This window comes from Choristoneura fumiferana, chromosome 9, assembly GCF_025370935.1.
Source record: "Choristoneura fumiferana chromosome 9, NRCan_CFum_1, whole genome shotgun sequence".
Classification (NCBI taxonomy): Eukaryota; Metazoa; Arthropoda; class Insecta; order Lepidoptera; family Tortricidae; genus Choristoneura; species Choristoneura fumiferana.
In genome coordinates this window covers 3718207-3734958 of record NC_133480.1, presented here as the reverse complement: position 1 = coordinate 3734958, position 16752 = coordinate 3718207, and the positions used below count along the sequence as shown (strand labels likewise).

General features: G+C 38.0%; 1 protein-coding gene across 3 annotated transcripts in view; it reads left to right on the top strand.

Moving 5' to 3' along the window:
- Positions 1-754: 754 nt before the first annotated feature.
- The window catches only part of LOC141430992 (proclotting enzyme-like), a 44282-nt gene continuing 28284 nt past the window's right edge, over positions 755-16752 (top strand). For all 3 annotated transcript variants that reach the window (XM_074091908.1, XM_074091907.1, XM_074091906.1), the window contains exons 1-3: positions 755-864; positions 8746-8949; positions 10416-10777. In XM_074091908.1, the coding sequence (XP_073948009.1) occupies positions 862-864; positions 8746-8949; positions 10416-10777 (569 nt within the window). In that variant the 5' untranslated portion in view covers positions 755-861. The remainder of the gene's footprint in view (positions 865-8745; positions 8950-10415; positions 10778-16752) is intronic.

The window sequence follows — 16752 nt, the reverse complement described above, 5'->3', positions numbered from 1 at the left end:
TTTTCTTTTGACAATTTAACAAAAATATATAACCAATGAAGATATAACCAAATAAAGTTCCGCGTGACTATGACGACACTTTTTACACCACTCAACTCTTCGACCTGCATAAGTCCTCTCAGGAAGAGAAGCTGAAGCACCCACGCGGGCTCAGTACGGCTTGGGAACTTCACACACCACAGAACTCGCAGGTGTATGTAGATTTTCTTGTTTTCCTTCACACGAGTTTTTTTTTATGGGACACCTGACACCAATTGACCTAGTCCTAAACTAAGCGAAGCTTGTACTATGGATACTAGGCAACGGATAAACATACGGTATATATAAATATATACATACTTAACATCCAAGACCCAACAAACATTCGTATTATTCATACAAATATCTGCCCCGGCCGGGAATTGAATCCCGGGAACTGAGCTTCGCTATTCGTAGTCAGGTTCTCTAACTTGTCCATCCGGTCGTCTTCACTTTACTTTCTTTTTAACGTTAAGTTTTTAATGCATGGATGTTTTTTGTACATCAGCACCCGATTGAGGAAAAACCGCGAACATCATTGTGACGATCATCTCAAATCCAAGCAAACTTGTATATTGCATGTTACATTAATAACTTCAATCATTGCTAACCTGTTTGCGCATACGCCGCAACCGATGCATACACAGCCATCCCTTACTAACGCACTGGAAATGACCGTAATCAAGCCTCCGTCTCGCTCTGGGCTATCATAAACTTGACCTTTAATGACGTTTCTTCTGTCATTCTTAAAGTGTTTATCGTGAGAGATGCTCGTCATAATATAGTTTTAATAATCAACTAAGATAATCAAAAGTTTCTGTGGTGGTCGAAGAATTAAACAAAATGGTAAGATATGTGTTATGTTATAGTGAAGTGAGGTGCTGAGTAGTGTTAGAGGAATTTCTTGTTAAGAAAAAGTTGTTTTTAATTGGTTGTGTGTCGTGTTGTACCGGTTCTCGGAGGTAGGTGTTATTTTATTTACGACATAACGGATATACCATTTAACATGAACAGGTATGTTTTGGCAGAATTGATCAAGAATCAGGGTGTGATTTTCAGTGATTTTTAAAAAACCGGCCAAGAGCGTGTCGGACACGCCCGAAATAGGGTTCCGTAGCCATTACGAAATAATTAAGTCATATTTTTCTAAGGATTTCGTGTTTTATACGGAATCATCCAAGTTTAGGTATATTTTAGGCTGCTATTTACTTTTAAACTACTTATTATTCTCAAGCAAACTTAGCCGTTATAGTTTTCCTTGAAAGTTTGATATACTTACTACTATCCTGATTTTTTTTTAAATTTTCCACCCACCGGCCGGTTTAGATTTTAGAGCGGGGGGGACGCTCGATTGGTGTTGCAGATGTTTATGGGCGGTGGTGATCTCTTACCATCAGGAGACCCACTTGCTCGTTTGCCATCCAGTCGAATAAAAAAAAAGGCAGTCGGGTAAAAATACCACCAAATGTTAAATGTCAACGATCGACCTATACCCCATTTATTTTAACATTTGAAACATAACGGTAAAATTTGCACACTTTTTAGGGTTCCAGAGCCAAAATGGCAAAAACGGAACCCTTATAGTTTCGCCATGTTTTAAATGAAACAACGGAACTATTTAAAATTGTGTGAACTTCTACCGGGTGTGGCCTGTAATACGAGCAAAAAATTAAAACATAGATCGTCCTCGTCAAACTGAACATCATTAGTTCAGCGACTTTTAAAAATAATGGAGTCTTTGAATTTTCCTTTTTACATACAAATTAAATACTGCTATCAATGTACGCCGTCCTAGAACACAACTGACGTCGCCTGTCACGCTACAAACATCAATAATTTCGCTTTACATTGCTTCTTCGAATAAACTTAGAAGTGTAATTAAAATTACAAAACTAATTAGTTTTAAAAGTCGCTGAACTAATGTTGTTCAGTTTGAGAAGTATGATCTATGTTTTAATTATTTGCTCATATTACAGGCCACACCCGGTATAATAAAAACATAATAAATAACTAGTAAATAACACTAATAAATGTACATGTAGATATTTTTAGTCTATTTGTGTTCGAAATATCGAGAAACGTGTGTTACAATTTGACCTTAAATTAAACGGAGTATCTCACAATAGGAAAAGCTTCTGTTATGGGTACTAAGCTACGGATAAACATACTTAAATACGAGTAGGTACCCCAGACCATGATTAAGAATTGAAACACATACCTAGAATAGCTTTATCCCATTAAATTGATTTATTGCCGTTGATTAACGATAGACAAAATCTACCCAGATGAAGTCTTTAGCCCTAAAGTGCTAACAAATTAAGTACTTACCACAGATTACTAATATGTAGCTAGCTAGTACTTACCCAATATTTTTAGAGCTGATAGTACTCGTCTCTAGTAGTAGATTTAAGTATGAAATATTTAATAGTTTATGTTACTTTTTGGAGTTAAATAGAAAATCAACTTTGCTGCGTAAAAACAGCCTGTTAATTAGTTAATTAATAGTTAGTGGTTAAAACTTCTTTGACTATCTTAGCTGTCACTGTCACAAGTAACTGGCCAATTTACTAATAGTTTTCCCGCCAATCGTTGACGTTTATGACAAACGACGGGTTCACTTTACAGAAAGTGTTAAATATCTAGTCACACAAAGGCACAGGCTGAAAATGTTTGGGCGGAACGACAATTTATTTATTTTGTTCAGGAAATTAAAACAAAAATGTCGTATGAAAAGTTTTGTTAATTAATATTTAAAGTTAATTGTTTTGATCTAATTTAACATCCCTAAAAATATTGGTACCTTAATTGTTAGCACCTTGATGAAAGTTTGTAAGTATGCGAGTAGGTATATTTGTTAGTTCTTCACTTTAAAACGATGAGACGGATTTGGATGAAATTAGCTTTTTCTGAGATAACAGTTACATAAGGTCCTAAGCTACTTTTTATTCCGATTTCACAGATCATCCCAATAACCTAACCAACAAAAAGTTGGAAAAACCCCCGACTTTGTCACTTCAAACAGCTGAACCTATTTTGATGAAACATGTCTAAGAACCATCGCTAGAAAACCTTCTTTCAAATAAAAAAGAGCCGCATTCAAATCGGTCCACCCGTTTAAGACCTACGGTGTCACAGACAGACACACTGACAGACAGACACAGATAGCGATCAAACTTATAACACTTTTTGTGTCGGGGTTAAAAAATATATGTGATCGCGGTTGCTTTTTTACGCAACGTTAATGAAATCTCGGTTTTAGGAATTCCCACGGTTTTCGCTTGTTTATGTTTGTTTTTTCTATTCAACTGTTAAACCTAATGGCTTACGCATGCGTAGCCGTGAGCAAATGCTTATAGTAAGTAATAAAATAAATAAAAACAAACCTTTAGTATCTCGCTTTTTGCTTAATTCACGCGGAGAATTTAAGTTATCTTTATTTTAATAGTTACAAATAGTGTATAGAGTGTGTATGCGTGTGATACCGTAACAAAAGATAATTGCGGTCAAAGTCAACACAAACAAACAGATTCCTACGTCAATGTCCAGACTAACAGATTAATCGACTAAATTTAGAAAGAGAAAACCAGTTTGTGACGGACTTACGTACATACGAACAATAATAATATCGATAATGGTGACTGTTGGCCGCGACTTTGATTTTGGATATCTCACGGGAATTATGCAATTTCCGGGAATAAAAAGGAATCTCATGTTAAATCAGGTTATAAAGTATTTGTGCGCCAAATTTGGCACGGTTTAAACATGAAACTACCGTGACAATCATCATATTTTAATGACACATTAACTCATATTTGAATCAAGCTAAACTCGCTTTACGACAATAGGTACATAGATATTCTTTATTTCACAAAAACCTATATATTACACATAGGTACATTCAGGGTAGACAATAGACGGTCTTATCGCTTAAAAGCGATCTCTTGCAGACAACCATTTGGGTACATAGATCTTTTATGTCAAAATCGTAGGTGGCGGACACAGGAACAAAAAACAGATTCGATTTGTAGCATTCGAACATGAGACAAGGTCAAAAGTCAAAATATCTTTATTCAATTTAGGCTATAACAAGCACTTATGAATGTCAAAAAATAATTATATAATTTTACTATTTCTGTTCCTTTTGGCTAGTTGAAGTATAGTTTTGATAGTGTTTTATGCGGCGATTAACCTTTACAAACAGGATCACAAAATTCTATATTGCTCTCGTGTCTGACATTTTCTAATGCGCAAGTTGTCTCCACGTGGTTTCTGGAATTTTACTATCAAGTTGCAAAAACTACAATCACCGTACAACGTCCCTCTCAAAGAGAGCTAACCTTGACACTGGCGAAATTGTCCTATTAATTAGGACAGAAAAGCCATATTTTAAAAGAGAAGAAGAAGAAAACAAAAAAAAAACATTAATATCAAAATAAATACAAATGGTAGATTTAAATACATACATACAATATTTATACAATACATATACTACTGTACTAACGTAAAAAGCAATAGATATTGTCAAAAGGCCGAAATGTATGAAAAGGATATGAAATTAGGAAAATACAATAAATAAACACAGAGAGACTGAGGGCAAGAAGTTTGTCTTGAAAAGATTTTTGAAAATAGGAAGAGATTTATCTTTCCTCACAACTAGGGGAAGAGAATTCAACAGACGGATTGAAGAGCTAGTGAAGGAGTTAGGATAGAACTTAGAGGAAGAATTTGGACCAGTAAGACGTGAGTTATCCGCAGTTCATTTCATTAAAAATTTGGCATGGTTGTTTTTAATGCAATGGCAATCATAATCACGATGTAGGTACGTCTTGGGTTCACGGAAATTTAGTACTATCCCGGAATTTTAATTGAACTGCGGGATCTAATGGATGCGTGCAAAGTGATATTCACTCTACCCAGCCTGTATACGTCTCACTGCTGGGCACAGGCCTCCTCTCAGAATGAGAGGGCTTGGGCCCTAGTTCCCATGTGGCCCAGTGCGGATTAAAAAAATTGAATTGCTTCGCAGGGTAGTGCAGATTTCCTCGCGTTTTTTTGCTTCACCGTAAAGCTCGTGGTAATTTTCATAAGTAATCGCGAATGTATTTTGAAAAACTCAAAGGTGTGAGCTTGGGGCTTAAACCCACGATCCTAGGCCTTAGAGGCCATAAGGTCAAACCACTCGGCCGCCACGGCTTCGATATTCGATACTGATATTATAAACAAAATATTTTTCTTTAATTTGCCAGAATAAAGCGCAAACGGCTGGCAGGAATCCCGCTAATTACATGTCTGTTAAGTGCCTCGTGCCTGTGATTGTTTGTTTCCTCTTAATTGATTACAGGAGATAGTCCAAGAGCTGTTGACATTTTTTTTTCTTTTTTTTTTATATCTCGGGGCACTAATTGACCTAGTCCCAGAGTAAGCAAATGCTTGTGGTATGGTAACTAAGCAACGGATAAACATATGTACTTAAATACATACTATATACACCCAAGACTCGAGAACAAACATTCGTATTTTTCATACAAATAGGTAGTCAGGTTTTGTAAACACTGGGATTGCAATTATCTAATTTTCCGGGATAACAAGTCTTTTATATGTAATCCTGGTTATAAACTACCCGTGTCTCATATTTCATCCAGATTTGTAGTTATTGCAACAATTTTTCTAATTTCCAACCAGTACCACTTATGCCACCATCAAAGTAAACGTAAAGCCAAATCCTTAAGAGCTGAGTTTAAATCCTGCGAACTTTATTCTATGGAAAATATGAACTATCCTGAAGTAATTCAAATAGTTAAGCTATCGAAGTGTTATCCTCAAAGTTATTATTTTAATAAAATCACAGTATTATTAGTAGTATCAGTAAGCCAACTTGTGCTGACATTGGTGTTATGATCAACCATAATTATCAGTAGTTAACAGAATTTACAGTTAAAATCAAAAGTCAAAATAATCTTTAGTCAGTTTTTTTTATTTGACTGGATGGCAAACGAGCAAGTGGGTCTCCTGATGGTAAGAAATCACCACCGCCCATAAACACCAGCAACACCAGGGGTATTGTAGTTCAGGCTATAAAGAGCGCTAAAGTTTTTTTTCATTATTTATTTAAAAGTTCGTCTCCTGTCTCTACCTATTCGGCCTGTGTTTCCGTATTCTGTAGTGCTTAGGTACTATATTGTGGTGTACAGTAAAGAGTCGTTGTATTGTATGGACTGTATTGTTCTTAATTACCTAAAGTTCTATTATATCAAATTATCAATACGTACTTCATCCATTCTTCCTTTTGCACTTTATTTTGACGCGTTTCCTTGGGAAGAGGAATATTATAGAAAACTGTGGTAAAAGTAAGAAATGTGTATGGCGCACTGCCAAGCTCTCGGACTGCCGCCAACCTAATTTATGTGATTGGTGCTTCTTTCGTTGGGAGACCGCAGTTTCCAACTTTTGCAATATGAACCGTACTCTAGTCCCTATCGAGTACTTACGACTATTAAGTTGGTGCCTAGCCAATTTTTCGTCATCTTATATTATAAGTTCCTTTGCTCTAGCAAAACTTCGCTGTTATTCCAATATATAGAATATGGACTAGATACTGTAAATTATAAGACAACTTTACCCAGGGCCTCACTCGCATAGGCTTTGTGTTAAATTTGTCATCATCATCATCATCGTCATCCCAGCCTATATACGTCCCACTGCTGGGCACAGACCTCCTCTAAGAACAAGAGGGCTTGGGCCATAGTTCCCACGCGGGCCCAGTTGCCAGGGCCATTGGGAACTTCGCACGCACCATTGAATCGCTTCGCAGGTTCGTGCAGGTTTCCTCACGATGATTTCCTTCACCGAAAAGCTCGTGGTAAATTAAATTTGAAATTTAATAAACATCATTTATATTTTTTCAAGTCAATCTATCTTTGTTCAATTAAAAAAATCTAGCACTGGTTCGGAAAAACCTCTGTTGAGAAAAACCGGCAAGAAACTCAACTCAATATATATACAGTTTTTTTTTCTTATTTTTGTTGAGGCTTTGAACACTCCAGGTGATCATGTCAGCCTCATGGGTGCTCGCTCATTTTCCCTACGCAATATATATACAGTTAAACAAATGTATAACGTTGTTTACTTAATTATTTATGTCACATGAATTAGCACAACTACATTTTTAACACAGTAGATTCCCTATTTAAAGTAAGGTATTACCAACGCGGATTACCCATGATTATAATCATTAATTTTATAATACGCATTAATTTTTTTTTATTGGTAAAATTGTCAAGGGAAGACCCAGATATTTCTAGCATTTGCGATATCCTATTCATCGGCTCTTAGTCTATAATAAGAGAAGCGAAAGTGTGACATAAGCATTTCTTTGTGTTTGGATTTTGTGCTTAGATGTGTTTACGAACCTGTCCTACCCATAATAAATGCTCTTCAGTGTCAAATAAACTTACATACTCAGGAGTTTCTCGTTCAATTCATAGATGCAGGTAAATAGGAGGTAAATTTATACATATTCTTACAACTATTTCCCCAGCTGATACCTGAATGTCTGGTATCTGAGCTTTTACTTGTAGGTATTTAACTTGTAAAGTATGTGGGACAAATTTTGCAGGTTAAATTTGACCCACTGCCGGTTGTCAAATTGACTTGAAGTTTGGAATACACACGGTTAAATAACAATACAAGAACAGTCAACACAAATGTAGTCAGCATAAAAAGCTTGTATTAAAAAAATAAATATTTAAAAAACAAATATTATTTACATTTTGATTTTTTTTCACCCACCCCAAGATTTACTTAATATCAGTTGTATGACGTATAGAACATCAAATCAAACACTATTTTCACAATGAGACCTTTATTGTTTTTTTTCTGCCGCAGAAACTGTCACAAAAATGATAACCCTTACTAACTCGACAGTACCTGCAATGGCAGACACGTTTTGAAATTGTATTTTACTACATATGGGCAAAGTTGTCCCTCAGTGGACAGAGCAGCCATATTTTTTTAAAGTTACTTTTGCCATAGACGTCATAAACACAAAGTAGCGTAAAAACTTGAATTGAATAAAAACAAGACGTTGCTAATCTAATCATCATAAACCATGGTATAGTCAAATGCAAAGATCGACACGGCCAAAATTACAAAAATATGTATATTTACACGACCTTAATGTATTAACTTGACTTCACTTGACAAATGGGGTATTAACAATTGCATTAACCATCACGTGTCCCACAGACGTAAATAGCTGTGGTGTGGTACATGTTTGTAGCGGAGCAGCAAGGTGAAATGGGCCACGGTCCACAATTACAGGTCGTATTTTAACCGCACCATAAATGTACCGGGAAAATAAGTCCTTCTAAGAGTTAGCTCTTAGGCACCTTTTCTACCAGAGATGAGCGAGGGTGTGTTGCGAGAAATGTGTTTTTCATAAACCAATAGAAACGTTTCATTTATCTTTTCTATTTATCACCTCGCTCCGCTCAGTTGTTTTCACTAGAGATGTGCTCTGCGAGGATAGGTAAATTAAGCGTTTCTGGTTCATGAAAACACAATCCTCGCAAAACATCCATGCACATCTTTGGTAGTAATTCTTATTCTTAGCCAATAAGTATAGCTCTTGGCGCTCGCGCTTTCAAAGCAACAGCTGCCCCTCCCTCCCTCCAGTCCAGTCTTCAAGTTCCATGTTCTTTCCACCCCTAACTCCTCTCATTGTTCCAGATCAGACTCCTCGTGCTAGCAACCTTGCTGGCGCTGTCTCTGCAGCAGCAAGCTCCGCTGTCGCCATGCCCCAACGTCTTCAGCTACGAGAAGCCAGGCTCGGAGCCGGGACGCTGGTACGGAGAGGTCAATCTCTCCACCGACAGCATCCTCCATTCAGTGTGGATCAACATCGTGCTTGACAGCAAGGCTGATATAGTGGGGGTGAGTGATCCATTCACATATGTATCCAACAGTGGCGTAGCGTCAGATATTTCCTTGGTAAAGCAGAAGCCAAGATCGCATACCATCCATCCATCCCAGCCTATATACGTCCCACTGCTGGGCACAGGCCTCCTCTCAAAACAAGAGGGCTTGGGCCATAGTTCCCACGCGGGCCCAGTGCGGATTGGGAACTTCACACGCACCATTGAATTGCTTCGCAGGTTTGTGCAGGTTTCCTCACGATGTTTTCCTTCACCGCAAAGCTTGTGGTAAATTTCAAATGTAATTCAGCACATGAATTTCGAAAAACTCAGCGGTGCGAGCCGGGGTTTGAACCCACGACCCTCTGCTTGAGAGGCGATAGGACAAACCACTAGGCCACCACGGCTTACATCGAGATCAAGATCGCATACATCTTTCATAAATGATGTATGTCCTGTTGTCCTATTTGGGCAAGCCGGTGGGAATATGGATCTATGGACGCTTTGCCACCCAAGTTAGTAACCGTCGGTCACAGCATTACTGATTTCTATGTATTTCTATAAAGGCGACTTGTAATTTTTTTTGGGGTTTGAGTCACCTTAAGGCCCAAAGAGTCTAGGGTCATGTTTTTGTTTAACTTGTTTTATGATTGGATTTCTTTTTGTATTTTTTATTTCAACTCCAAATTTATTACTTTAACGGGTATCCCGTGAAACCATATCGAAAATACAAACTGAGACATGGACGCACAGAAAAACCAGAAAAAGAGACCAGCGCTGGGAATCGAACCCAAATCTGCATAAGCTATAGCTATGCATGTGTCTGCTGCATAAGTAGCGTAGTAGAAATAAGCAACCTGAGATATGTATGCATAGGAAAAATTCGTGTCTAGATTCCTGTCCAGCGGTGGTGTAGGGGTTATAGCACGCAGCACGGATTGCTGAGGACCTGGGTTCGATTACCAGCGCTGGTCTCTTTTTCTGGTTTTTCTGTGCATCCATGTCTCAGTTTGTATTTTCGATATGGTTAACTTGTTTTAGTTTTTAAAATTTATATGAGGTGCTTTATAAGAGATGGGATGGGGATGTACAGTTGGGTAAAATCCATTATGGGCAACTGGGAAGGGACCCCAGACAATGCCGGTCTGGGTTCTCATTGGCAAAAAAACCCGGCTGCACGTTCATGATGTTATAATACAAGAATACTCGCAAAATCCACTAAACGAGTGAGCATCGCGGCGATATGATCTTTGGATTTAAGTTAACGGTCGAAGATCTTTCACTTCTCAAAGGGATAGCAGATTTAAGTATATGATATTAATTTCAGCTTGGAATTTCCACGCGTTCCTGACATAGTTCTTGACAGATAAACAGACACACAGACAGACAAATAGACAACAAAGTGATCTTATAAGGTTTCCGTTTCCGCCAGCCGAGGTATGGAACTTCAAAAGGACGTGTACTAATACACGCCCAATTTTCCAGAACTGGGTCGGAGATGTGACGACATCAGACAATATCGACTTCAAAATAGAGAATACGAAGATGAAGATCCACCCGGGACCGGCTACAGCCGTCCGGTTCTTCGTGCAGTATAACCCTTTGAACAAAGCGCCGAAACTCCAAGCCATAAGACTGAACGGCAGAGAGATCTGTAATGCCAACAACCCTCTGCCAGCTGTCGAACGACCTGATGATGACAGGAGGACTACGTCCCGGCCTAGACCAGACTTGAGGCCGGAGGATGTGCCTGTCTCCAGGCCTGTCCAAGGCCAGCCAGCTGGCATCGGGCCTGTTTACTCCTCGACTGAAAGGCCGATTCAACATTATCCCGTTAATCTGAACATGTGAGTATTTTTATGTTGGTATTAGATACTTTTAGTAACAATGTTATAGTAGTATTTGAAAGTAGTTTCTGGACAATTTATTCGCCTGGTGCATTGCCTTGTAATGACAGTGGTAGAAAGTTATATCTGTAAAAGACAGTGTCTATTTTGGTCGTGTCAATTACGATGGGATATTGTTAGACTTAGCACCTGTTTCGCTAGTCTCTGATGTATTCTCTGTATTTTATATTATGTTACAAAAATCAGCCTCCCCAGCTCACTGCAAGAATGCACCTAGCTCAACCTTATTACTTATTGCCTAGCAGTGGCGTAGCTACAAGGGGCTAGGCGGGGCAGTGCCCCGGGGCCCTCAAGCTCAGGGGGCCCTCAAAATTCTGATATGATAAAGTTGCTTAGCATTTTTAAAGTATAATGATTTTACTTCAAAAAACCTTACCAGTTTTGATAGCAGTAGGCCCCATTTTTTTATTTGCCCAGGGCCCTAGGTTACCTAGCTACGCCACTGTTGCCTAGGCTACCTAACAGGCCTTCTAATTAGTAGTTTAGACTTAGAACACGCCTCCTGTCTCTCAAAACTTGAATAATACATTAGTAGTAATAGAACTTTCAAACTTTAATTTAAACTGTACCGTATACTCGTATGGAAATTCTGCACCTAAATATATATTTGCATAGTTAGTTATTTTTGATGTGGTTACGGAAGACTGAGACGTGGCAATCTGTTTAAAAAGGGCAAATAGTTTTTAAACCCGTCTTTTTTCTTTTATCGAACAAACAAAATGACAGACTATTAAGGGGCTGTTTCACCACCCATTGATTTATTTTATTTGACGGATTTATAAATGTGATGCCGTCTCCGTCTATTCGAACAAAACAAATAGAGACGGCATCACATTTACCCGTCAAATAAATTTAATCAATGGATGGTGAAACATGGGGTAATTGTACATGTTTTCAGAAATCTGCCCTTTTAACCCTGAATTAATAATCTACGAACCTTTTATCAATATTTATAATATAATTCTTAGAAATTCGTACACAACAAAGCTACTGTTTATTATTTCCCGAACCGATGTACGTAACGAGCCTAACCTTCAAACGGCTTTACATTTCCGAGAACAAGATTACGCACAATAAAAACCCTTGTAAAACTCAAGGAAAAGACATAAACAATTATTTACCCCTCTTCCCATATTTTATTTTGACCGGATATAAAATTCACCCCTTTCTAGTTCAGAATGCGACCGTAAAGGTTGGCGTCCACGTGTCCGTCCGTATCGTAAGCATCGGACGCATCGCATGCCGATTGTAGTATTATTTGTACAGAAAGGCACACAAGGGCGTCCACAGATCCACTCCGTACGGATCGCTCATCGGCAATGCCGACACCGAGAGACAAATTTGGAATACGTGCCGATGACGTCATACGTCACCAAATATGGGTGGGCCGCAGTCCGGCAGGGCTACTACGAAACTCGAAACTCGAAGTTCGTGTCGTGCGGTCCCGTCGGCGCTTACATTACTTAATACGAGAGTGAGAGTGACGGTACGATACAAACTTTGATTTTCAAATTTCGTAGTAGCCCTGTGATCCGGACTGCCAAATTATTTTGTGCGGACTTTTAAGGTAACGGTTCAGACGTATCGCATCAAACGGATTGTAGTATTCTTTGTATAGAGAGTCATACAAGTGCGTCCACTGATCCGCACTGTACGGATCGCACATTTCTATACAAAGCAACAAATCCGATACGTCCGACCGAAGCGTACGATGCGAATCAGTGGACGCTTACCTTTAGAAGTAAACAGTAAATAATATTGAATTCGTAATTTAATAAAATGTACCCCGCGCTTTGTCTTTGGTGCCGTTAATTTGACAACGGACGAGCGAAGTAACGTGCGAGAGAGAGAGAGAGAGAAGCAGTTTCATACATATATGTAATAAAATTCGTTGTTACTTTTGTACATTACATTTACTTATAGTCAAAATAACACAAACAGGACTTAAGACACGAGTGATATTTACCTCGACGTATCAACCACATTACAGTGGTCGAGGTAAATATTACTCATGTGTTTTAGCGTGATAAGTCCCGTTTGTGGTATTTTGACATGAGTGAAAATCACGAAAGTTTAAAACGTTACATTTGCTTATTTAATAAACTTAAGTAGCAACGGGTCGCGATGGTAATTTTATTTTAAAAGCCACCGGTCCCCTGGAGAAACAAACAGCAAGGCTACTACGAAACTCGTAACTCGAATCGTGTCGTGCGGTCCCTCTGACACTTATACTATTTAATACGAGAGCGAGAGGGACCGCACGACACTAACTTCGAGTTTCGAGTTTCGTTGTAGCCCTGCTGGTGATCCCGCGTCATACGGAATGCCGATTAGTGGACGCTATCCTCCATTTCTAACACGTAGCTGGTACGATCCGAATAATCTGAATGAAGTGGCATCAGCAATACGATTGCTGGTATTAGCGTTGGGAAATCCGATCGCTGGCGATACAATATTGCTTTGATTGCTTAATAGCGACATCTCTTGTCCGGGTGAGCGGTTAGTTCCAATGGTGTGCTGAAAGTTTCTCGATGAGGGCTATAGCATAGATGTCGCTAGTGTCGCTGCTTAAGTGACTAAATAAGAGTGCATAGGAGAAATTCGTGTCCGTACTCCTGTCCAGTGGTGGTGTAGCGGTATAGCACGCAGCACGGAATGCTGAGGACCTGAGTTCGATTCCCAGCGCTGGTCTCTTTTTCTGGTTTTTCTGTGCATCTATGTTTCAGTTTGTATTTTCGATATGGATTTTAAGGGATGACCGTAAAAGTAACAAAATTTGGAGTTGAAATAAAAAATACAAAAAGACTCCAAAAAACCAATCTTAATACAATATTGCATTATGAAATAAGTTTTTGTTGAAAAAACATCATTTTAATACAAGCTTTTTTGTTGACTGTACTTGCATTGTCATCTAAACTACGTTTATGTACCAAATTTCAAGTGACTGCCATTAACCATAGAGGAGTTTTGTCCTGCGGAGACGATCCTGGCCGGACTATCAGGATGTCACTGCCAGATTATTGTATGGTCAATAGATTTACATAAGTATGCCAAATTTCAAGTCAATCCGACGACTAGATTCATTTATTCATAAAATAATTAAATAAATTGAAATAAATAAATAAATTTATTATAAAATTTAAAATTCAACCAAACACATAAGTACATAAGGCCTGTATAATATAAAACAAAATAAAGGTAACTAAAACTACATACAAACTAAAATTATAAATAAAAAAGTTGCCCAAAATCACTGCCAGGTGGTAAGGTGCCCAGAAGGCTGGCAGCATTACCACGCTGTATGGCAATGCTTAATCTTTGTGCTAAGAAAAAGCCAGCCCTCTGGTCACCCGAAGCCGTAATCAATTTGGACGACAATGATTTATAAATATTAAAAGCACTCAAACCCCAAGGACCCATGGTTTCTACATAAGTATAAGTAATATAAAATAAAAGCTAAAATTAATCCGTTTACTTACGATACGGAAATGTGGACACTAACCTTTATTTCCCAACGTCATCGTACAACGGATAGTAACGCATAGCTTAAAGCTCAGCAAATGCCGTACCCATATAAAACGAACTGTACGTTTGTAATGTAATTATTTCAATTAAGCTCATTTTGTGACTCAGCCCTCGTTTTATGACCCTGTAAATTATTTCTGGAACTTTTCTCGCATAAACTGGTTAACTACTTTGTACGGGCAGATATGGTAGAAGCGTTTTAGTACGTTATAAATGAAGCTTGGCGTAAAATTAAAGTCACATGGTTCAATGGCATTTATATGGCTAAAACATTAAATACCTATATTACTTAAAATTCAAAGTAACAATCAACCTTATTGTTTGTTTTCTGATGTAGAAACTAGTATGAAATAAATTTCGATAAAAAAACACAAAGTAGGTTGTACTCGTTCGTATGACTATCCAGTATTAGCAGAACCTGTCTCCTGAGAAAAATGTACGTAGAGGGGTCATTTTAGATGATTTTGATTACTGATAGGTATAAAAAGAAAGATAAAATAAAGGTTTTCATTTAGGCTGTTCTTATTGGTTACCTTCATACCAAATTTTTTGGACAACCGGAAGTCCCTTTAGGTTTTTCAGTTACTACAATTTGTATGAAACCATCTTTTTTCATGAATCTGTCTTTTGATTGCATAGACTTAGACGTTTTTCACTTTTATGGGTTAGCAGACTTGAGTACCTATTAGATATTATTATAAACTTAAGCTTGGTATCTCTACACATTTAAAAAAAAACTTGACAGACGGACAATAAAGTGATCCTACATAAGGGTTCCGTTTTTTCCTTTTGAGATACAGAACCCTAAAAATGTGCCGTTGAGTCTTAGCGTAAGTTTAATTTATACAAAACATTTACTAGTCTGCAGTGAACGAATAAAGTACCTAATATACAAAGTACCTACTATTTATACTCCAGTAATATGTAAATCTAATCTAATGCGGTAGAATAGACTCACGCGCATGACTACGAGGTCATCTACCAATTGTGTTTGTATATTTTATCACATAAAATATTATCATAGCTAATTATAAACATATTTCGTCGAAGAACTAGAGTCACTGACGTAGCTGGAAAAATATGCAAGTTAAAGTCGCAATGGGTGGACCACATAGCTTGAAGAACAGATAACCGTTGAGGGCGAAAAGTCCTCGAGTGGCGACCACAAACCGGAAGACGAAGCTGTGGACCGACGCCATCGTGAGATTTGCAATTTTGAGCATGAAACTACCGTGAGACTCACTCATATTAAATGATATTGTAACGGATAACTCACGTCTTTAACCGAGTTTAGCTCGACATGTTTCGGGCTATTTCGTAGCCCTTCTTCACAACATGCAAACAACATGTCGAGCTAAACTCGGTTTAAGACGTAAGTTATCCGTTACAATATCATTTAATATGCCATCGTGAGAGTTGCGAGCATCGGGCAACCGGTAAATATATGCAAGTAGCGAGTTGTCGTTCATTGTGGCGTACTAAAGGAGAAGGCCATTGTTCAGCAGTGGACGTCTTCCGGCTGATGATTATGGCACAGTGTAAGAGGCTTTGATGATGGTGATGAGGCATAATTTATGAATAACTTTCCGACTACGAAAACTAAGAAAAAAAAGCCCGACTGTCTTAAGAGCGTTTATACCTGCTGAGCTGGCAACATTGCATTATTGTTATAAAAACTAAAAAAAAAAAAAAAAAAAAAACTCGATTATTCCATAAAAATTTAATGAAAATTAAAAACGTGGTCTGCTAGAACTCTTCTTAATATGATTAAATGTGTCTACTCCAATAATAATTCGTGATAGATTCTCTAAAAAACGAATTAATATTTATTAACGGTTTATAGCAAATTAAAGCTTTATAGCAGGTATAAACGCTCTTAAGGAAACTTTTATAATAAATACTTAATAGGAAAAATCAAATCATAGTAGTTGACTTATAAATTGTTAATAGTAGTAGTTAGTCTTTAGAATTCTGTCAAGCAACTTAAACTTCAACAGTCGGGGCCGACTCGAAATCGTGATTAGCTCAAAACTTCCCAGTAATCGGTCCCGACCAGTGGTAACGTAAAGGGGGGCGGAGGGGGCGGTCCGCCCCGGGTGCCAAGCACTAAGGGGTGACAACGACAACTCACTACTTGTTACTTACATACAAAACCGCCTGGAATGCCAATTTACCCTACGCCGCCACTGGTCCCGACTGTTGAAGTTCAAGTTATACATACTTAACATAGTTCTAGACTACTAGACTTGATTTTTTATTTTTTTATTTTTTATTTATAAGTAGGTACGTACTTACATACAAACAAACATACATACGTACTATGATTGGGTTTTTGGAGTCTTTTTGTATTTTTTATTTCAACTCCAAATTTGTTACTTTTACGGGTATCC